The following is a 21,959-nucleotide window of genomic DNA, read 5'->3' as shown; positions in this document are numbered from 1 at the left end:
GCCCGACATTAAAGATGAGATATGCTGACGCTATCTAAATATGTTATGTACCTTGTTCGTTTCCCCCGAGTACCCCCAGAATCCCGTTCAACCCCGTAACCCAGCCAAATTGGATGATGTGATCGCCTTCAATTCCCCCCCAAAAAAGGCACCCATGCTCAATAGAAGTTAAGATATGCTACTATCTTGCTCGTGGTGTCCCAAGGTTTCCCCATGGACGGGTATCGTCCAAGTTAAAAATTGTGTGCACAGAACAAACGAATAAATCCATGCAGGGTATCTGTCTCGATATCAATTTGTGTCCTTTTTAACTTCGCTAAATTTCGTATCAGTCAGTCGGTCAGTATAATTGACCTTGACAAAACACGCGCTTCATGTTCCTCAAGTCATTTCCTTCTTCATGCTCACATTGTCGAATTCACCCAAAGGATTTGAGTACGACGACATGTTGGTGTAGGTGTAGGCGTTTGTGGTGGTCGTGGTGGTCGTGGTGGTCAGGATGGAGGTGTTGGTCGTGTAGGTAGCATTGGTATTGATGTTGAAATTAGCATTGTCGACGTCGCCGCCGCCGCCGCCACCACCACTTCCAGAATAATACACTTCCTTGAGCTTCTTCCAAAACACCCCGGCAGTGTAATTCGCGGCGTCGCTCTTGCGGCCCAGTAGCGCCATGCCCTGGATACAGTACTCGGCCTGGATGTAGAGGTTGGCGAGGTTGGTGTTTTCCCTGACCCAGCGGTGCGTGGGGTCGTGATCGTTGTGGTGGTGGTTGTGGTGGTTCTGGTGGACGTTGATCCAGTTGATGAAGATGCGACAGGCGCTTCCCATGGCGCGCACCAGCACGTCGGTCCAGGGCTCGGTGAGGATGGCGCTGCCGTTGCAGGCAAAGTGGAAGTCGGGGTTGTTGCGGAACACGGGGGCGTGCTCGGACAGGCTGGCCTCGGCGATGCGGGCGACGGCGCGGGCGTTGTCCCGGCGCAGCTCGGCGAGGAGGCCGTACTTGCGGCGCAGGTCGCGCTGGACCTGCATGGTGCGCTGCTCGGCGTCGACCTGGGAGATGGTGTCGGCGAGCAGCAGGCACCCGTAGTGCCAGTGGCCGTCGAGGATGACGTACCAGGACTGCACGTGCGGCGGGAGGTCGTTGTGCGACGACACGCAGTCGGCCATGAACGGGAGGTACGTGCGGTTCCAGTGCGAGTACACGTCGAGTGCCGCCGTGATGGTCGACTCGAGCGACGACGGCGACGCCCGCCGCGCCGCGAGCGTCTGCAGGTGCGCCACCCGCCGGAACATGAGGACCTTGACCGGGATGGCTTCTTGCAGGATCTGCGCCGCTTGTTCGAAGCTGCACGGCCATCGCGCCGGCGACGGGAGGCTGAACGGGTTCGTGTGTGTACGTGCCGGCGTGAACGTTAGGAGGTACGTATCCCACAGGGGTGCCGTGGCGGAGGAGTCATAAGTGCCGTCGTCGTAACGACAAGAAGGAGAAGAAGAAGAAGAGAACGACGTGGTGGTGCAGGATGGTTCGTCCGCTTGGCTTCCGCTCAGCGACAATTTGTCGAGCTTCTCGCGGATCATGGCGCAGTCTTCGTCCGGGATGACGAGGGGACGGCGCGTGATGGCTGAAGAGGTCGTGTCGCACATCACGCCTAGCCAGAAGAGGATGTTGAATGTTTGTTGGTCCTTGAGGTCCAGCTTGGGTATGGGTTTGCCATCGTGCTGACATGCTGAGCTCTTGCGCCGATACCGTTCGACCTTGCGACGCCAGGAGAACAAATTGCGCACCGCCGTTTCGAGATACACGGGGGGCGAAGCGAGCCCTTCGAGCTCAGCGGTCTGGAAGGGATCCCATTCGGTTTCGGCTCCAGCTGGGCCGGTAGAGATGGGAGGGCAGCCGCTGCCTGGATATTCTCGACAAACCGATTCCAGTGGATTCGTGTTAGTGTTGCCGTTGTCCGATGATGCCGCATCTCCGGTCGACTCTGGCTTTGGTTTTTGGTTTTCGTCGGGCGGTCGTTGGGTGAGGGCGAAAAGCATGTACGCTAAAATCACTTTGAATGAATCGATTTCAGTTGTCTCCTGGATCGCTTTGCGAGCCTCATGCCACAGTGTTTTCTGGATCATGCGCTCGAAATCCGTCGATTCGGTAGATTCATTCGGCTGGGTACCGGGTGGAAGGAAGGCGTTGTTGTTGTTATTCTGCCAGGCTCTCATCCTAGAAAGACCTTCTTTGCTACGCCAGAAGGTGTTGTGGGAGCTATGAGACCACTGGCTTGCGAATGCCATGATGGCTGAGTTGAGAGCATCTGTCGCCGCTTTGTTGTCCCTCGCGCTCAGCTGTCGTCCTCTGAGGTGAGTAAACGCCGAGTCGAGCCGTGAAACACGCGAAAAGATCCGATTGTCCCCAAGGCGGAGTGCCGCTTCCTCTGCGGTTGTACTTGGACCCGCTTGGGCAATCAGTTCTGCGAGTTCAGTCTCGTACGGACAGTTCTTTTCAGTCACCCAGCAGGACAGCGAGTTCTCGAAACTGTCGTGATAGATGCGCAAGAGGCCACTTGCTATCATTGCCTTCAACGCACCGTCCGCGAACCGTATCTGTCCGCGGTTCATCAGAGGACTTGAGCTCTGTCGCTTCTTGCCAGATAGGCTGGTTGAAGTGGAGGAGCCTCGTCGCGCGGAGTTGCCCAGTGAGCTTTCGTCGGATCGATTGGCACCATAGGCGGCACCAGTATGTTGATCGCGCTTCTGAGATTTTGCCCGTCCATTTCCCGGCCCAGAGTCTGAGCTAGCAGAGGTCCCGCTGTCAGACGTGTGGGAAAGAGCAGTTCCTTTCCTTGAAGACAATGCCTCATAGCTTGCCGAGGACGTGCTAGAGTCGGAACCGGGCAAGGCAGGTGGGTGAAAATCGCTGCTCGTGTTTTGTCGACAGGGAAAGTCTCGTCTGCTGCTGCTGCCCACCGCGCGAGAGGCAGTGGGATGGTGTTCAGGCAAGGCATCAGCGTGCTTCGATTCTGGAGACCCTTGCCTGAAATCTGATGAAGGTAGATGTGGAAGAAGAGTGGATGGGGCTGATGCATATCCATTGCTGTGGTGATGGTGGCTGGAAGTATGTCTCTCTTCTAGTGCAATAGGCCCAGACGGAAGAAAGGCATCCGGAACTGGGAGCGAAGACGAACTGTAAGACTGCTCACGCGTGGCTTCCCGGCCCGTTTCTCGTTCGGAGGCCGTGGGCACCGGAGCCACAACATTGGAATCAAGTTTCCTCTTGATCCCTTTCGGAAGACCTTGTCGAGGAAGCGAGCGAAGCCATTCGAAGGTGCACTTCTTGCCAGTTCTGGCACAGTTGGAACAGGCTTCGCAACTTGGCCTGGGGAGACCTATTGCGTCCTCGTCGGTGAAAGGAAAGTTGACGACACGCAAGCTGCCAGCATCGCAGGCTCGTCGACTCTTGCGACACTGGTCACAGCTCTGATACTGGCGCCGAGTAGTTTTGGAATATCCGGCATTGCTGTTGTCAGAGGGTAGACTCTGGCTAGGAGCGATGGCTGCCATCGCCGCAGTCGATCATCCTCGAACAGCAGGACGAACAGATGATGCACTGAAAGAAGCTGAAGGTCCGGACAGCGGAAGGTTTATGGTGGAAGAAGCGTACTGTGGAAAGGGGAGTGGCCCAGACTGGGCAATCTGACGCGAGCAAAAGTCTGGCGAGCAAAAGTCTGAGAAAGCCACCGGCGACTGGGTACAAGGATCGAAGTATCACAAACTCAACCCTCCGCCATGAACTGACTCGGACACGACGGTGTGCAACCCGACGGTGGCCTAGGCCTGTGTGGCCCTGCCGGATCGGGACAGACGCAGTTGGGCCCCTGGTGCTTGGTGCTTCTTCGCAAAGACTGAGCGTCGTTTTCGCTTGGAATCATACGGTGTAGACGGAGGTGAGAAGGAGAGTCTGTAGAGTCGTAGATAATCGATGGGTTGTTGAAGCGGGGTTGCGAAAGCTGGCACGGATCGCTAGTCGGCCCTGTCAAGCTTCGGCGGTGGCCATTGACGAGCATTAGCAGGGATGTCTCTGACTCTTCCAGAGCTACTGGCTCCGAGGACTCGCTGTCTTGGTTTGGCCTCAAGGTAAGAAACACTACGATGATTCTCCCGCTTCCCCGACGCTGATCTCTCCTTTCGTACCTCTGGCAGTGGCTTTTGAAACGCCCCTACACACCTAACCGTCCGGCCTCACCCCCATGCCTAGGGTTTCCCATTGCCCGATTAGGAACGAGGTCGGTGGGGACAACCACCGCTACCTATTGTACGAGCACAGCGAGACCCTGGCCAGAATACCTTACTCTTACTGACAGTGCGAGAGGTCTCTACCGGCTTCGATGGAGAACTGGCCGCGCGACGCGATGAAGTATCCTACTGTAGGTACGACAGGCGGACTCATGGGCATGGCCCAAGTGGTCACTACCAAAACCAGCAAGATAAGGTTGCACAATGTGTCACATCTAAGATATCCGCCATGATTGATCAACACCATCTCATCCTTCATGCAAGCAGAACTAGTCGACCACCGGCTCCCCGACAGATGACACTAATCGGTTGCCACCGGCGGGTGGACACGCAGCACTAGGAGTCGTTTGGCTCGCGGCGCCGGGATTCACCGTTTCCCGCCACAAGCTCGCACAGAAACCCCGGACTCCTACGCCTCTGACGCCTAGAAACCATGCAAACGCGCGGACACCATTACAGGGCCGTTCCTCGCACCATCGCCTGGCGTGGTTGTGCAAGTGCGTGTGCATCACAATATTGATCTACCAGACCGTCACCAGCTCATGTTCCGCCAACAGCCAGCCTAGTGAATCTGGCCAGACACCTGATTTAGGTGCTGCCTCAGGAAGCACCACTCCTCTAACAAGACTATGGAGGATGCCTCTCCTTCAAGTTCCGGCTAACCTCTGCTGTTCCGAAGTGGTCGCAAATGGCCAACTCCCTGTCTCGGGCCTGCGAGGCTGTGGCGGCCTCGCGAGCATCTTCAATCTGTCACAAGCATGGGTGATCCTGGGCCCTGGCTCAGATATCCAATACTACCAGGCCTTGTACCACTGGTGTAGCCCCTGAGCAGGCTGGAACTTCCGATCTGCACATCTACATGACGCGTGGCTGGCGCTGTTGCATCGCTCTCTTCAGGCTCTGCATTTGTCTACCCAATGACAGGGCGGTAGAGCACCAAAGCAGAACTCACCACTCTCACATCACAGACCGACTCTCATTAGCCGCCTCACCGAAAAGCTGAAGACAACGGCACATGTTGGGGGAAGAAGAGTCCTCGGCCTTGGAACCTCTACGGATGAGGATGTACCGATGATGAATCGTCCGCGAAGTCATCCCCTGCCAATGGTATAACCAGTACAAGGATCCAGGTGCCAAATTGTACACCCATACGAAATTATGAGATTCAATGCCTACAATCCTGTCCTTCACGACGATCAACCCCCCAGGACATCGACCCCAGCAGTGTATCTTGTGGATCCAAGACATAGATCATTGTTACAACGAATAGCGAGCCTGACAAAGTGACAAATCATGCTGTCATGCATCCATGCCGGTCAGCACACTCCGAACTATCGTCGATGAACAGCCACCCTAAGCAGGTAAGAGAAGCTCGTGGTCGAGACACTATCGACCCACTCACTATCACGGCCATGCCACGTCGATAGAGAAGTAATGGGGAATGAAAGTTTCTCTTGGTTGACTCGGGCGACAGCCATGGCGACTGCGATACCTGCAATCGATGGCTGTCCATATTAGTAAGTGTACAAGGATACTCGTACTCCGTAGAGACTGACTGAATGAAAGTCTGGCCGGTAGCGATGTATATGCCTTGGCGCGGATCAAAGTATTGCCGAATTCCGCACTCTTCCCTGCGCCTTGTATTCGTACTGAACCGAAAAGCCCGTTGGTCTCGAGAACTAGAACAACACATCTTCCAGCTTCGCAATTATTGATTGCCTAGCATTACCTCGCATCACGGTCGCCTGCCCATGTCGCTCCCTCGAGACCAAATCATTTGAAAGATTTACCTTATAAAAGTACTCGGGTTCAAAAACTCCTCTCCAAATCCGCACACCATGTACAATCCTTACCAAGGTAGACTTTTCATCCTCAGCTGAGATAGCACGTGGCACTGACTGATACTATAGCGCCAGGACAATATGGAATTCCAGGCGACTATGGCAGTGTGTCTGGCGCGCCACCGGGAATGGGTAAGTTGACACGCAAGGATTCTTCTATTGGCAAGGCAAGAACTCACCTCATCCCAGCACCACCACCTGGTATGACTGCTCCAGGTACAGGAGCGCCTCCCGGAATGCAGCCGCAAGAAGCTCACCAACCAGGCAGACCTGGCTCGTTTCCGTCTAATTTCCAACCACCTCCAAACATGCCCAACATCAATTTCTCCGCACCAGTGATTCGACTAGGCACATCAGGTCCGACGAAACCTGAAAGCGGTCGAGATGAGAGGGATAATAGAGGCGGAAGAAGAGCAGGGCTGGGCTCCGGTATGGGCTCGGAATTTAGAGGCGGGGATCGAGACCGAATCACGCAGGTTCAACCACAAACAAAGGAAGAAATTATAAAGACGATCTTCGTTGGTGGCATCACCGAAGGGACAGGTGGTGATGAGGGCATTGAGCGCATACTAAGATCAGCCGGAAGTTTACGACGATGGATCCGAGCCACAGACGCCGACAACAAACCCTGCAAATTCGGTTTTGCAGAGTACGAGGATCCCGAAAGTCTAGGGACGGCCATAGAAATCCTGAGAGATGTTGAAGTCCCTGTTAAGCGACAGAGTCCTCAAGAGGCAAACGGTGATGAAGAAATAAGCGTCGAGATGTCGAAGCTGATTGTAAGTTTCCGGGCTTTGGGCTATGTTGAAAGTGCTAATGTTGGATAGATTGTTGCCGATGACAACTCACTAAGCTACATCGAGCAATGGGAAGAGTCCGTGGGAGGAAAAGACCCGGAGCAGGCTCAGATGCGGCTTGATCATGCTCGAGATGCATTGGCCGCCGTGTTAAAGGACCTTAGCAACCCTACAGCACCCATTCAGAAGGACGAAATGTCGAGCATCGACAAAGAAGGCGATGTCAGTATGGTTGATGGCCAGGCCGAGGCAGCCAATGGGGATGTTGTCACCATTCCCATCAATGTCGACGATGAACTGTCTGATATACCTGCCGAGATGCGAGAGACTGTCGCAAGAGAGATTGCCGCTTTCCGAGATCGAAGTAATCGCCGTGATCTTGAACGGCTCAAACGAGAAGAGGAGATTGAACAGCAGGAGCGGAATCGCATTATGAACGGAGATCGATACAATCGTCTTGCTTCACCTCCTCCAAGTGCTCCATCCGGGCCGGGCGGTTCTAACGGTATCCCGGTTGGGCCGAAGGGTGCACCGGCGGGTCCGAAAGCCTATGGCGCTCAGATACCCAAGGACTATCAGAAAGGAGTTACATTTGTGAATGGCACCGCAATCAATGGTGCTTCCGCATTCGAAGACGAGGACACCGACGCTAGTGACGAGGAACTCGAACGGAGGCGACAGGCAAAGAAGGATGCGGAGCTCGAGAAGCAGTATCTTGACCAAGAACGACGGTGGCTAAATCGGGAGCGATCGCGGACCGCCGCCGTGGAGCGAGAGAAGACACGAGACAAGGACGACTCGACACGCCTTGATGCCGCGAAAGAGGCTATGGCTAAGCGCCTACGGGAGTGGAACGACGATGTCGAGGCCTCGCGCAAGACGGAAGAGTACTATGCGGACAAGAGCCTCTGGATCCGGAACAGAGCGAGCTTCCGGCAGCGCGAGATGGCCCACGACGAGGCAGACCGCGCAGCCGAGCACCGGGAGCGGGCGAGACAGAATCAGCAACGTGAGCGTGCGGGTGCTATGGCAGACGACTTCCTTAACAGACAAGAAGAGGAAATGAATCGGCAAGAGCAAGAAGAGGATGACGAACGACCACAAACGAGTCGTCGAGAGCCTGCCCGCTTCAAGCTGTCTTTGGGTGCGGCGGCGCAAAAAGCCGCAGCGCAAACGGCGCAACAAGCCACCAAACGGACTGTGGCAGAGGTGGAAGGTCTGCTGGAGGACGAAGAGGAAGATTCCAAAGCCGGCGGCAGACGGACCCTCATCCCTATTCAGTACGATGCGTCTGCTACGTCGACAATGACCGAGGAGGAGCGTGCGCAAGCGGCCCGACAACTTGCAGCGGATATTCCCAACGACAAAGATGGTCTTTGGAATTGGGAAGTCAAGTGGGACTTTGTGGACGAGAGTGTGATTGATGAACGGTTGAAGCCGTTCGTTGAGAAGAAAATCGTCGAGTACCTCGGTGTTCAGGAGCAGATGCTTGTCGACTACGTGGTGAACGCTTTACAGTCAAGAGGCAAGCCGCAGGATCTGGTTGGTGAACTTGAAGGGGTAAGTGTGGTCCATTACGACTTCGAGATGATGATGATGATGACATGCTGACAATGTGATTCCAGGCTCTGGACGAAGAAGCCGAAGTGTTGGTGCGCAAGCTGTGGCGTATGCTCATTTTCTTTTCAGAATCTGAGAAGCGAGGACTTGCGCCGTGAGAAAAAGCAGTCACTTAGGTACCTAACATTGGCATTGATGGTTTCAAAAACCTACCCCGGTACCGGGTGCTTCCTACCCAGGTTAGGTAGCCAATGTCAACAACGAGCAGCTCCGCCAGTTCGTCTGGACCGTACTTTGGTCGGTATAGTCGATGTGTATCTTTCTGAAGATGATCAAGTCGGGATACTCTACGAAGGACCAGGCATTCACGGCCTTTCAGGCGTCGGTGGTTTGACGGATGGGGACTTTTGGCAATGACAATTGCCTCCTCACCACCAGCCCCGTTCTTGTCAAAAACGCATGCTTACTTTTAGTGGCTGGCAACCAACCACAGGGTTTCTGTCGGTCGGTCGGTCGGTCAGTCGGTCGTGGTCGATATTGCAAAAGGGCCGTCTTCCCCTTTCCCCCCCCCCCCCCGGGTCTCTTGCACGTGGATAAAATCTCCAGCGTGATACCAAATGATAGGTAGATGACAGAGATGACAGGGATGAAGAATTGGCTTGAGTTGACTTGACTTGACTTACGTATTGAAACCACCCACTGTGACTTTTCCCATACACACAAAGGTAGAAAGAAGACTGACCGACTCTTGCCGTGCTGGTTGGCTATGAATATGCATGTGTCTTATAAAGTGAAACGGGTAAGAGAAAGCTAGCCACCCCTCGCTCCCTCTCTCTGCGTTGCCCGTGTAGTCAATTTCTTGATGGACGTGGATATGGACATGGACATTGGACATGAAAACGCCAGACGTGGTGGAAGGAAAATGGTGGCTTGGTTTGGTGCGAGGAGTTCAAGGACATACTCATCATCATCATCATCGACATGTCTATTTCTATTTTCTGTCTTCTATTTCCAGTTTACTATGTGGTTCGTTCTTCGGCGTTCGTCGTCTTCGAAATGTCATCGTCTTCTCCCCACCCACCCAGATCTCTGGAGACGTCACCTACGTTGGGCCACCCCTGGGTCCCGTCCGCGCCTCCGTCGAGCCTGCTTCTCCTGACGAAGTCGTCGCCGACGAATTCCACCGCGGTGGCAACGGCGACCTTGACGCCGCGAATGACGTCCTTGGCCCGCGCGACCCTCGCGTCCGCCTCGTCGGTGCCTCTCGCCCCGAGCACCCTCCCCATGCCGCGGACGTGCCACAGACTCGGCCCCGCGAGGCCCTGGCACGTGATGTTCGTGTACGCGACCGTCTCGGTCTCGAGGGGCGACAGGTGCGTGAAGTCGGACAGGTACAGGCCGTAGACGACGCCGAGTTCGTGCAGGCCCATGTCCTTGCGGTAGGGCCCGAACGTGGCGAAGATCCGCCGCCACAGCGTTCCGTAGATGGACGTTATCGTCTCGATGCCACGGGCGTGTAGGTCCGGGAGCGACAGGGACGACCTATTGTTGTCACACACAAGTATTGTAAGCAAGTAGGGAACAAAATAAACAAGAAAGTGTGTGAGTGGGTAAACAAACACCGAGAACAAACCGTTCTGATGATAAAGTATATAGGTCCGTATGCCGGGACGGAAGGAACGCTTTGGACTAGGAGAGTCACAGACCGGGAGGCCTGACGTTCCGGTCTCAACTTGGTACTTGGGTACACCTACCATGCCTCGATGTCCAATTCTCCTTCTTCTGTCGGTCTCTGTCCGTCCGAGGAGGAAGAGGAGGGTGTTTGCGTTTGCGCTTTTGCAAGCGGTATGAGTGCGCTGAGCACCTGCGGCGCACCGGACAGCGTGAGTTGCTTGATCAGCGTGTCCCCCAGTCGTGTCGAGAGACGAGATCGAGAGTCTGCGGTGCCGAAGGACGGGTCGTGCGTGGTGATGTGTGTCCAGAAGTCCGCGAGGAGGTGTGGCCGAGGAGAGACGGTCAGGGCTGTGGCCTGTTGTATGTGTGGAAGGGGAGCACGAGGTTAGTACATGACGACCGACGACTGACTGACTGACTGACTCATTGACTCAGGGACAGGATGCATGGATGGAGACGTGCTGTGCTGTGCTGTGCTGACACGGATAGACAGGGAGCTTCCGAGAGGGAAACACAACAACAAAGGAGAAGGGGTGGTTGGCCGGTTGGGGATATAAATGGACATTGGTACGGGGGTCGAGTTGAGGCTGCAAAGGTAAGGGATGTCCGGTAGGTAAGGGGGTAGTTGAGTAGGTGGGTAGGTAGTCGATATAATACCACGACACATCCTCCGTCCTAACTAGTCCTGTGCCCACGCAGAGTCTTGAAAGGTGGTTTGTTCGGGGATGCTCTCATGCCTTCCCTGAGAAGTGTAGACAAGTTGTATGGCCCGGTACACTTCCCACGTCCTCCAGACGATACAGATACCATGGCGGCTGCTGGGGGGGCCCAGCAATTGAGACATGAGCAGGACTGTGTGTGTGTGTGTGTGTGTGTGTGTGTGTGTGTGTGCACGACTTTCGACTTACGATGATCAAGTACCAAGTCTCCGAACCCATCTCTTCCGTCAAGTTCTTCTTCACGTCTTGACATAGCTGGTCCCACTGCTCCTTCGTGGGAGAGATCTGCTGATCCGGCGGTGTCGCCATCCTCGCTGAGAAATACAGTGGTATTTTTGACCCTTGGAGGTGCAGCTTTTCAAAAACATACAGAGTGGTTCTGAGTGTGTGTGTGTACCCGAGGGTTGAGCCTCTTAACAAGTACAACAAATTCTGTGAGGAGACATCGTCGCCGATTCGGGGGGGGGAGACAAAACGTGCACGGACAAAGGCGTCGGAGAAAGATTCAATAAATAAAATACCCACGGGAACAGTACCTACATACACTACAGTAATAAGTCCAAGTGGAGTTTGCTGATGATCCATATGATAGTGTATACATAGACCACGTAACACTTTGTACCATCCACCCCCGTGTAGAGCCCAAGTCAGAGATTTCACCGACACACCTTGGGATTCACCTGAGGACTCGCCGTACTGCCCGCCCTGCAATACCCAGACACCCAGGATCTATGCCAAAAATCAGGCTTGATGTGTGGATGACTTTGACTTTGACTTTCACCTCAATCTGGGGGAATTGACGCCTCACGTAAGATCGAACCAAAAGTGCCGAGTGAGAAATATACGAAAGTCGTATGAAGGCTCTTACAACTTTCTCCAAATCGAGGCTCCGGATGCAGTCTTGATAGCCAGCCTACTCACTCCCTGCGAAGGCCGCGTATTTGTTTAGTTGTACTCCTCGCTCCCTCACGAACCATTGAACATGCAGGGCCATCCCAGCGATACGATTCCCCTTCTCCACCAGCATCCTCACACCGTCGTCCTCTCTGATGAGATGAGGCAGAGCGGAATAATCCGTGGCCCATAGCTACCCAGGGCAAGCTCGCCTTCTGCATTTCGCCCCTGAGTCAACACGGTTATATGTATCGTGGCCGCGTACGGTCCATCCCACCCAGGCACTCCATAGTAAGACGTCTAATTCAGTGAAACACTCGAACGTCCGCGACGTAGCCAACACCCAACACCCAACACCCAACACCGCTTGTTCCCGGACAGAGAAACCCGTGGTCGCTTCGTCCCTTCTAACCCTCACGTATGCCAGGGATGACCAAGTACCCCGCCTTCAACGCAGCGAGTAGATGCGATTCCAAAAGCGGTAGAGGAGTCGATGGTGCAGTAACTCTGCTCGACTGTATCGACCCGGCAGTCGTCCAGCCTGTCATATTTATTCCGGGCGTCACTCTAGCTCGTCTCGTAGGTATGTGGGTTTATTGAACCAGCAGCTGTTCTTCGAAAGGAAGTAGGACCGTGGGCCGTACCTCATGCTGGGCATGTTTCCTGTAAGACACGAGGCACTTTTCATCCTCCAAAGACCCTTCCCAACAATCCTCCACCTCCAGCGCCCGTTCCAGACGGATCCCCCTTCTGCATCTGCTCGTCCACCCACGCGGCCATTCTCTTAGTGTCACTCAACATTCTCGTGTCGGTCAGTCGATCCGTGACTCTCTCCGCCCGTCGCCCTCCAAACCCCATGAGAGTGGGCATACTCGTCACGCCCCACTCGACGCCCAAGCCCATCATGCTCCCCTCGGTCATGTCTGGGCTGTCGAGTTCGACTTCTGCAAATGCCAACGCCGAGAACCGATCGGCCTGGTCGTCCCTCGGCCGCGTCTCGACGAGACTCGTGAGCAATGGCGTTATCACCCGACACGGCGTGCAGGTCGACGTGGTGAAGAGGGCGAGCAGAAGCGTGTTGTTGGCCGAGCAGAGACGTAAGGAGTCGTGAAACTGCGACGGTGTACGGAAGGGGTTGAAAACGCGGTTGTTATGTTGTTGGCGGAGAGGAGACGAGGTAGTGAAGGTTCGGCATTTCATAGGCGGCGTCGCGATGCGGCAGGAGGAGGCGTGGTTCCCACGTCTAGAAAGCCTGACAGAATGACATTGGAAGATGCCACGTTGTGTAGGAGCAGCTGTCGTCGACCGGGAGAGAGTTTCGACCAGGGATGCGAGGAGCTGTGCTGCTGGGCGTTTGGGTGGGTTCATGGCGACCGAGGGTGGAAAAGCTACTGGTGGCAACCCAGTTTACAACGTAATTCTTGAGATCCTTGGGAGACTCGACTTGGTGCACCAGAGGATCCCAATGCCTTCGCCTGGCTTATTGGGTGTGCAGGTGTTGACAGGGAAAAGAACATCAAGCACTTTGCGTTGCATCTTGACGTCATTGCTGCGTCGCTCAGCCTCGTCCAGCCTCGTCCAGCCTCGTCGCCGATGGTGAACACGAATTTACAGCTGTTACGGAGTATACGAATAAAAGTATCATAAGGCAACCGAGTTTCGAAACCAACATGTCTGTTCAGGACGAAGAGGCTGAGAAATGAATCATCTGTCGCTCCTATCGTTTCGACCTCTTATGATGCCTATACATAATGCGTCAGGTACGCAACTAGTAGCATATACTCCCGTATGCAAGCAATAACATCAAGTGGGATGTCACGCGCCCGAAGGCTACATTCTCCCAAAAATTTCCCAAAGCAACAAACGCCCGACAAATGATAGGCAACGGAGATCGCTTGCTCATCGCCCCTTGCCAATGATATGAGGTCTAATAACCGGAATACTCTTAGGAAAATCGACAATGACATGACCAGGCGTAACCACATTAAAATCCACCATAGTGCCCATGACTACAGCATGCTACGACACAACGCACGAGAGAGGGTGCTGCCTGTTGGGTGAAAATAAGGTTAGTTGCTGTTCTTGATACTGATCTTGCATAGCAAATGTTGTTCATGCCGTTGACTCTGTCCACGAATTGTCTTCCTGACTTGACTCCGGAGCCTTTGTGAGACTTCGCTTATTCGGTGCCATTGTGTTCGTTTTCAGCAGGACCTGCGGTTGCCGTCCGTTGTTCTGCTCTGAACTCTCTTTGGGTACACGACGTCAGGCGACATGGCCTTGCAAGTCGGCAAAATAGAGGGGGGAAGGGCTGAAGGGGGCCGGAGGGAGACAAGTTTGACTTACTGCCTGGCGCGTTCCAGACGCTGCACCCATGATGCTGTAATCTTCAGTCGCTCCCTCACACTCGTCGCCGGCAACAGAGTGTATCTTTCCGTCTGTGCAATAGGTAGCACACTGGCTAACCAATAAGGGAAGATCGCCGGATCGGAAGGTGGTTGGCCGTAAGCTGCCAATACTCGTTGGTGGAGCCATTGTGCAGACTGGGAACGAGCTTGCTCCACGAATTCCAGACTCATATCCAGTAGTTGTTGTGTTGACAGGTGCTGGATTTGAGTTTGCTCGTCGGCGTCTGGGGGCGCGGCGGTACTCGTCTCTCGAGCCTCGATGACCTCTTCTTCATGCACAGGGATGTCGTCGATCCGTTGGACCTTTCCAATGAGATAGCCATCAAGCAGCGAGGCCTCGACAACGCGAAATTTGTAGAGTCCTCTAGTCTCTATCAGACTCCGACCATCCGGTAGCATCTCCAAACGCTCAATATACAGGATAGTGCCATATGGCATGTATTGTGCCTCTCCCGAGGGAGGTGTGTACGGTCGATACATTAGCATGCCAAACTTTCGCGAACCACTTTCCATTACCCTTCTGATCATCAGTCGATACCGTGGTTCGAAGATGTGTAAGAAGGTTGGCATTTGTGGATAAGCCAACGTGCAAGGGAACAATGGCAAGTGGCCATCCTCGTCAACAGCGTCCTCTTGCTCTGCAACAGCCTTTCTCGCCTCCGATAGGTCGCTCAACAGATGCTGAAGTAAGAAGCTGATTCTCTTGTTGCTCGGTTCACTCACTACACTGGGTAAGAGTGGTAGACGGCGACGACACATTGGACAGTAGTTGGCGTGATCCATGGCACGGGCGAAACATTTTCGACAAAAGGTGTGGCCACAGGTCGTCGTCAGGGGGTCGAGCATAACTTGATAACACACCTGACACTCCAGCTCGGCTTGAACCACCTCTTGTAGCGCTGACAACGTCGTAATATCCCGTTCTCGGATCAGTTTATCTTCAGCACTCGGACCGGCTGGCGTATAGACGACGTCCGACTGGTAATGGAGCTCGCCCATGTCTGCCAGAACGTATGTTGCGAGGATTCGGCCACCTGGTAGGACACGTGACCTGGGCATGACGTCGATGGAACTCTCCCTCACGCTGGGCCAGTCCAATTTCTCTTCCAGCAACAGCGACACCCCGGGTGAATCTGTCTGGTTTTGGGTAACATAGGTCCTGATGACATGCATGATCTTGTTCAGGGTCACATCGGTTCCGCAGTCTCCCACCGAGTGTTCCAGTCCACAGCCTTTGAACGGACACAGGAATCCTTCCGACCGGCCATCTATCTGTGGATATGTGATGTTTTCTCGTTTGTACAATGGTGGGAGGCATGGCTTGCAGAGAGAATTGCCGCAAGGTAATGTCAGAGGATCTCTCAGTGGGTAGGAACATTGCGAGCATTGGAACAACCTCACTACGGCCCGGGCATCCTCGTAAGCGTCATACGCACCGTGAGCCTTCATCTCGGACGGATCTCCATCACCGCTCATCTGCGCGGACGATGGGGTGGGAACGTGTTTCTGTCGTTTTCGTGTTTTCGACAACCCTTGTCCCCTCGTATCTCTAGAGGTACCATCTAGGCTCGGAAGTATATCGTCTCCATGCGACGAAGGACGGCATCGATCCTGCCCTCGAATCATATATCGAAGTTGTTGCTATGGATGGAAGAGGGACGGTGTCGGGGTCTGAGGAGCTCCGTGAGAAGGATGGTCGGGACAGTCGATATCTGTTGGGCACGAGAATGAGTTTGCTGGGCTTTATCCAGAGCGCGGGAACATGCTAGGAGGCAAAGAGCACGCAAAGACCGGTCTGGATACTTGTGAAGGAGTGCGCACAGACAGACAAAAGACCGAAAAGGTTTATTGCAAAGTCGAGGCAATAAGGTCGTTGTAGCTGCACTATCGACGACGTGTAGACTCTTGACCAGAGCAATCAGATGTGGTTATGCCCACGGATAGGTAGCAGGATCCATGGGTGATGATCTGCACATCTGCTCAGGAACAGGTGCCGCATGTCGCAAGAGAACAGAGAGAGACTGACTCGGCGCTGGCTCCGAAATACTGGGACCACGATGGAATGGATTATGGATCTGAAGACATCTGCGGCGGTTTAGCGAGTGGTGGCTGCAGGCCCATAGTGGCCCATGGATTTCCGATGAAGGAGCGATGTCAAGGAAAATGGCGATCTGGACGTTTGCAGGCGGATCGCAGAAGCCGTGCTGAGTGGACTGGTCACTGGCCAGGAGTCCAGGACGCACCGCCTGCAGGGTTCACAAAGGCCCCCAAGCCTCCGGAAAGGCGCCTTTTCCAGGCCTTCTAATAACAGTGAACACCACCACCGCGCCCACCGCTTAGCGTTACCGGCAAAGGACTTTCATCGCTGATTTCTCGCTGTCCGCACCCTGGTCGCCTCTGGCTGTAGCCCACTACTGCTTCCGGGCATGGGAACACAAACTTCGCCTCAGAGCTCGACCGATGACGGCTCCATTCCGAAAAACCAGGCTCGGGGTTGGCGCCACGAGCCTCGCGAGGGCGCCGACGGACCGTGCGTCTTCAGTGTATGACACGTACACTTTGATCTCACACACGATAGTGGCCATCTCGTCCTGTTACCACCATGCTTGTCCCCTACCGAGTCCTCTTTTACACTCAGTAGACGGACGGAACCGAACAGATACCTCTCCAGGCCTGGTCCAAACTCTCCCATCCGATCCAAGTGGTCCGTGTGAGACCGACCACAGAGTCGACGCTACAACACCACGGTACTCGTACAGTGAGAGTGACTTCGACGCGTTCTAGAAGCTTGCCCAAAAAGGCAAATCTCATTTCTCTGGTTCATTCTCATGCCCATGTCTATGCCACATATCGAGGGAGAAAGCAAAACCTAGGTGCCCACCCTCTTACTCCGCCTCGCCTGTCTGCCACGCGACATCTAGCACCTAAGCTCAGGCAAATAGGCTCAAAATCCAGTGACACTTGCACAACGCTCCGGCACAGAGCCTCGCCTGACAAGCGACATGGTACTCCATATAGACCACAGGAAAATTCAATACGGCCCTCACAAGAGGCCGGTCTAGACCTCTACCCGGTATCTGAACCGGTAGTGTCATCCTCGTCCATTTCTTCGTCCAAGATGATTCGTCGCATCAATCCCTTGTTGAACAGATTCAAAATGTAATGCCTCGCTTGAAGGCGATAATGGTGACTTTCAAGAATGACAAGCGTTCTCTTGAACATTTCCGTCTCGGCAAAGTAAGTGGGGTGCTTCACCTTCAAGGCGTGGAGGTCGCCAGCCGCTTTCTTGTACATCACCGAGTTGCCCATCTCAACGATATGCTTCAGAATTTTCGCACGCATTGGGTCGTCGTCAGTCACGGCAGCCTTGTACTTGGCATCTTCTTCCGGCGTTGCGACCCTTAGAGCCGCGTCAGAACCAACAGTTTTCTATGGCATGTCAGTATCACCATGTCTCGTAAGGGGCACAAGGGAGTTCTCACCAGACACAGAGCCTCGAGGTTGCGAGGCAAGCAGAGGCCTAATGAACGTCCTCGATGGTCAACTGTGGTGTCCCAGCCGCTTTCAGCAAGCATCTCGAATCCATGTAAGGTCCGAGAGATTAGTCCCAACACAAAACACGCTGTCCCACGCATGGAGAGCACCTGTGCACCTTCTGCGACGCGAACAATGGCCGTCACCACGTCGGCTTCTTCGAGGAAGGGTGCACCGAGATCCATTGAGCCAATGTTGCCGACTGCCCACATACATCCTTTGACTTTGGTGAGAGACTCTGCGTCTTCTTCGTCTAGTCGGAAATCTCTGATCGTGGACGCAAATTCGTAGAAATGTCCCGACTGTCGCAAGAGCTTGCAACCTTCTTGGGTTCGCGCAAGTTCGCGGTAGAAGTGAGGAGGAGCAACGCCTGGCTCACTCGGGTCAAGAGCAGGGTCTACCGAGAACTGCGTTTTGTGCGGTGCTCCCTCCAAGTATGCGCGGAGGATTGACGCCTCGACCAACGCCACGTAGGCATCATTGCGTCCCAAAAACCAATCATCCATTTCCTGAGTGATATAGTCCAGGCCACTAAGATACCGGTAACCAACTGAAGTGGACAGAAACCTCAGTAGGAGTGGTGCACCGATCTCGCCCAGGTGGTCCAATGACGGCCTGCATTTGACGACGTATTCAAGATGACGAGGTTGGTTACAAGCTTCTTCCAGTATTTTCACGGCAATTTCGCCGACTTCAATGTCAGGATCGTATAGTTGTGTAAGCACGAGCCGGAGAGCCCAGTGTGAACTCGCTCGATCCTGGAGTCCAGACGAATACTGCACCCTACCCACCGCATATCGCCGAAGTAACCTCGTCGCGAAGATCCGGATGTCTTTGACCCCTGAGGTGAGGGCTTTTGACAGGATAACTCGTAGATGTGAATCAAGGGTGTAGTCCATGTTGCCGAGGAGCGCCTTCACGAGATCATCGCGATCTTTTAATCTAACCAAATGATAGAATATGTCCATGATATGCCACCTTTCCATCAGCCGTAGGCCTTCTGAGGATTGGCTCAGAGCACCAATGAGAGCGAAATACCCACCGCTCAGAGTCTCGGCCATGTGCTGCCGGTCAAATAGCGGACTCGCAGATGTGATCCCGCTGTGAGGAGAAACCTGGGCCAGGCATTCTGCAATCTGCCGTAAAAGCTTGTTCTCGGTAAGATACTCCAGTCCAAGACTGGTTTGCGTGAGAGTCTTCATGAGAGCACATCCTGTACGGACATAGCGCTGATTGGGTCTTGTGTTTCGAATTATAGAGAATCTGTACTTGAAGGGGCGGTAGAATCCAACGAGCCGCTTGAGGAATTTGGGGGATTTGATAGCGTCTTCCAATCTCTTTGGATTCGTGAGTGGACCTTCCACGAGGCTGTGTATCAGGTCCCATTTCCACTTGACATACTGGGAATGGCTTGTGACTTGACTGTCGGTCATGGCTTGTCGAAATTGATCGGAATCCATCATTGCGGTGTACCTTGATCTTTCAACAGCCTGAGGCGCGGCGACCAGTTCGTCAGCGCGAACGCCTCTTCCGTACAGTGAACCTGTGGTCCGGTTCAAGGTTCGATTGATGCTTTCAATCTGATAGATCAATGTCATGTTCGTGGCAGAAGTCTCAGAGCCATAGTCTTGGAGAGTAGGGATCAGATCACCCAATACTTGTATGTTCGCACTCACAGATTCTGGTAGAGTGTGGTGGGCTAACTTCAATACTTCTGTTAGTAGAAGAGCAGCCTTCCTTTTGAGCATGAGGTCTTCCTCAATCCGGACCAATTGGACGAGAGCGTGAATGAGATCGGCCTTGACAAGGGCGGCCAGAACAAATGCTGAGAAGTGATATGTCAAATCGAATTTGCCCTCGGCGCTAGACTCCGCTATTTGCCTCTGCGAAGGTTGCTCAACAGGTGCTGTGTTGACCCGCCCGTAGGTGGTAAGCCTCCGGCCAGCCAGGAACGAACTTGACCACGACGGAGGCTTGATACGTAATATGTCAAAGAACAGCTCAAGGACTATGTCGCGCGACTGAGGGATGGGGTAGACAAGCGAATCGATGAGCGATCGGAGTGGCGCTGCGCCATTCCTGGAGAGTAGCAAGAACCCTGGCCATGTCTTGAGCATGGCAGATATGGCCTGAGCACAATTCTTGAGCCTGTCTTCATGGCCACTCAAGAGTAACGGGTCAGTGAAGGGAGCAAACATTGCCTCGAATTCTCGACCAGTGTGCAAGAACCGTCGCTGGAGAGGGTGATCGAGGATCTGGAGAAACCCGGCAACAAGACCTTCCGGGGCTGGGAATGAGCCATCAGCCAAGGCTTCTGTGAGTGTACTCATGCCGTTGGCGGACACGACAAGTCCGGTGTGCTTGGTCAGAAGTTCTGCCAGCGTCAACAGGCAGATATCTTTCAGTCTGTCGTCTGGGGTTTCGGCAACGGCCACCAAGCTCCGGACCACAGCTCGTGAGATCTCATAGACCCCGTCTTTGACATCTAGAAAAGCTCGCACGAATTTGACGGCTTGTTCTCGTTCCAAAAGGGCCTTCTCTCGTTTCACCAAGGATAATATCACCAGCTCATCGGTGTGAAGATTTCTGATGGTCTGCAACGACTTGCGGTCAGCAATGGCATGTCGTGTGAGCCTGTAACCGGCCGCGACAACGTCGGAACTCTCGCTCAGTAGCATCAATTGGACACGCAAGCTGAAGACTGACCAGGCCAGATCGTATTTCAAGGTAGGATTGCGTTTAAGAAGCTCGACCAACGTATTCGCCCGTTCAATATAATAGTCCGGTTGCATGCCATCCGCCTCCAATTGCTGAAGTGTCTCTGTGAGGACAACCGTTGGAGATTCGCTGTCGATAGACTCCGCCAAAGGATTCTCCTGAGACTGTGCTAAGGACGGCGGTGTCCTCAGAGGGCTGCCTCGAAAATAGCTGGTCATTCTCTTGCTGGGAGGCGTCGTGGGGGATTGAGCGCGCATGATCTCCTGGTCGAGCTCTTGCTTTAATTCAGCAAGCTTCCTGTTGGATGAGCCTAATTCCATCTCAACCCGCTGGCGTTGTTCTTTGGTCTGTTTGTTGTTTTTACTCAAGAGGGCTTCCAGCATATTCTCGGTCCCCAGCTTAATCTTCATCTCTTTAGCTATCTTGTCACGCACGGCGGCCTGCCTTTTCTCCGAGGTATCAAGAATGTCTCCATCTTTGTATTGTGGTGGATGGCGCGAAAACTGTACTGCCGCCAACTCACTTTGTGGTGTGGTTCTCCCTGACTGCATCGCACTTTTCAAGTCCGCACTGAAGGATCCGGGAGGATTGGCCGATGTCATGGCAGCCATAAATGCCTTGGGACCATAGTGACTGCTTCCACCGGATAGCGAGCGGCCATCCTTGATGGACGGTCGTCGCGATGCCGACAGATCATCACTCTTCCGTGAACTATGGCGGAAAGTAAATCCTTTGCCTTGGGTTGGCGTCACCGAGTACCCCGACCCTTGATCTGACGAGGCCATCTGCAGGCCATGGATCGTAAGGCCGTCCCACTAGGGTTGCTTTGTTCGGATGAGGTGCTCTGTACACACTCATGAAATGAGAGGCAGCTTGACCGAGATCTATGCCTGAGGGATCCTGAGGTCTGTTCCAGGGCGAGAACGTGTATCGGACGTCAAGGATCGGTGCGGACTCGAAAGTGGCTCATTAGGCGAGTAGAGGATGTTGATGATCGGCCAACGTGGAAATGAACAGACACGTTCACCGGCAATTGTTGACGTCGCTCATCGTGCATTCATCATTACGAAACTGCTTATCTATCGAAGATTTGCGCCTTGGGAAATTTTGCTTGAGGACATGTGATGTTCTGATGGATTGTTGTTGTTGTTGTAGATCAACTTGGAGCGCAGAGAGTACAAGTAGAGAGTCTGGACGAAGCGCAGCCAGGCCGAGATTCGCGAAATCGGGCTAAAGTCTGGGTGTCAAATGTAGGGAACTTGGACGTCCCCCCGCACATCATTCGTAGGCGGACTTGTGCCTAGTGCGCCCGGCGGGAGTCCCTAGACACATGGTGCCAGCCTGCCACAGCCTATCGACGTGGCTGATTACCTGACCTACGACAGCGCTGGATATTGTATGTACTGTAGGTCCATAGCCATCTACTAGGTAGGTGCCTTTAGGTAGTCGTAGGTATGCGGATATCCCCTACCACAATATGGTACCTCTGCCTCACTACAGGATGAGTAGGTTACGGACACGAATACGAGT

At 53.9% G+C, this 21,959-nt stretch overlaps 6 protein-coding genes across 6 annotated transcripts; 1 reads left to right on the top strand and 5 right to left on the bottom strand.

Annotated features, from left to right (window-relative positions):
- Nucleotides 1–381: 381 nt before the first annotated feature.
- Nucleotides 382–3,552, bottom strand: PV08_04378 (uncharacterized protein; the record flags this gene model as incomplete). The annotated part of the gene is made up of 1 exon (XM_016378726.1): nt 382–3,552. One exon carries the CDS (start codon nt 3,550–3,552, stop codon nt 382–384), a length of 3,171 nt encoding a protein of 1,056 aa, XP_016237403.1.
- A 2,570-nt stretch (nt 3,553–6,122) lies between these two features.
- Nucleotides 6,123–8,640, top strand: PV08_04377 (uncharacterized protein; the record flags this gene model as incomplete). Its single annotated transcript, XM_016378725.1, has 5 exons — nt 6,123–6,141; nt 6,195–6,257; nt 6,315–6,904; nt 6,953–8,482; nt 8,548–8,640. 5 exons carry the CDS (start codon nt 6,123–6,125, stop codon nt 8,638–8,640), a joined length of 2,295 nt encoding a protein of 764 aa, XP_016237402.1.
- An 861-nt stretch (nt 8,641–9,501) lies between these two features.
- Nucleotides 9,502–11,184, bottom strand: PV08_04376 (uncharacterized protein; the record flags this gene model as incomplete). The annotated part of the gene is made up of 3 exons (XM_016378724.1): nt 9,502–10,024; nt 10,237–10,511; nt 11,065–11,184. The coding sequence occupies 3 exons, from the start codon at nt 11,182–11,184 to the stop codon at nt 9,502–9,504; spliced, it is 918 nt and encodes a 305-aa protein (XP_016237401.1).
- A 1,269-nt stretch (nt 11,185–12,453) lies between these two features.
- On the bottom strand, nt 12,454–13,137 carry PV08_04375 (uncharacterized protein; the record flags this gene model as incomplete). Its single annotated transcript, XM_016378723.1, has 1 exon — nt 12,454–13,137. The coding sequence occupies one exon, from the start codon at nt 13,135–13,137 to the stop codon at nt 12,454–12,456; it is 684 nt and encodes a 227-aa protein (XP_016237400.1).
- Nucleotides 13,138–14,111: 974 nt separating this feature from the next.
- Nucleotides 14,112–15,653, bottom strand: PV08_04374 (uncharacterized protein; the record flags this gene model as incomplete). The annotated part of the gene is made up of 1 exon (XM_016378722.1): nt 14,112–15,653. The coding sequence occupies one exon, from the start codon at nt 15,651–15,653 to the stop codon at nt 14,112–14,114; it is 1,542 nt and encodes a 513-aa protein (XP_016237399.1).
- Nucleotides 15,654–17,243: 1,590 nt separating this feature from the next.
- On the bottom strand, nt 17,244–21,214 carry PV08_04373 (uncharacterized protein; the record flags this gene model as incomplete). Its single annotated transcript, XM_016378721.1, has 2 exons — nt 17,244–17,606; nt 17,660–21,214. The coding sequence occupies 2 exons, from the start codon at nt 21,212–21,214 to the stop codon at nt 17,244–17,246; spliced, it is 3,918 nt and encodes a 1,305-aa protein (XP_016237398.1).
- Between the last annotated feature and the right edge of the window lie 745 nt (nt 21,215–21,959).

Source organism: Exophiala spinifera, assembly GCF_000836115.1.
Source record: "Exophiala spinifera strain CBS 89968 unplaced genomic scaffold supercont1.3, whole genome shotgun sequence".
Lineage (NCBI taxonomy): Eukaryota > Fungi > Ascomycota > Eurotiomycetes > Chaetothyriales > Herpotrichiellaceae > Exophiala > Exophiala spinifera.
This window is presented reverse-complemented; position numbering and strand designations above follow the sequence as displayed.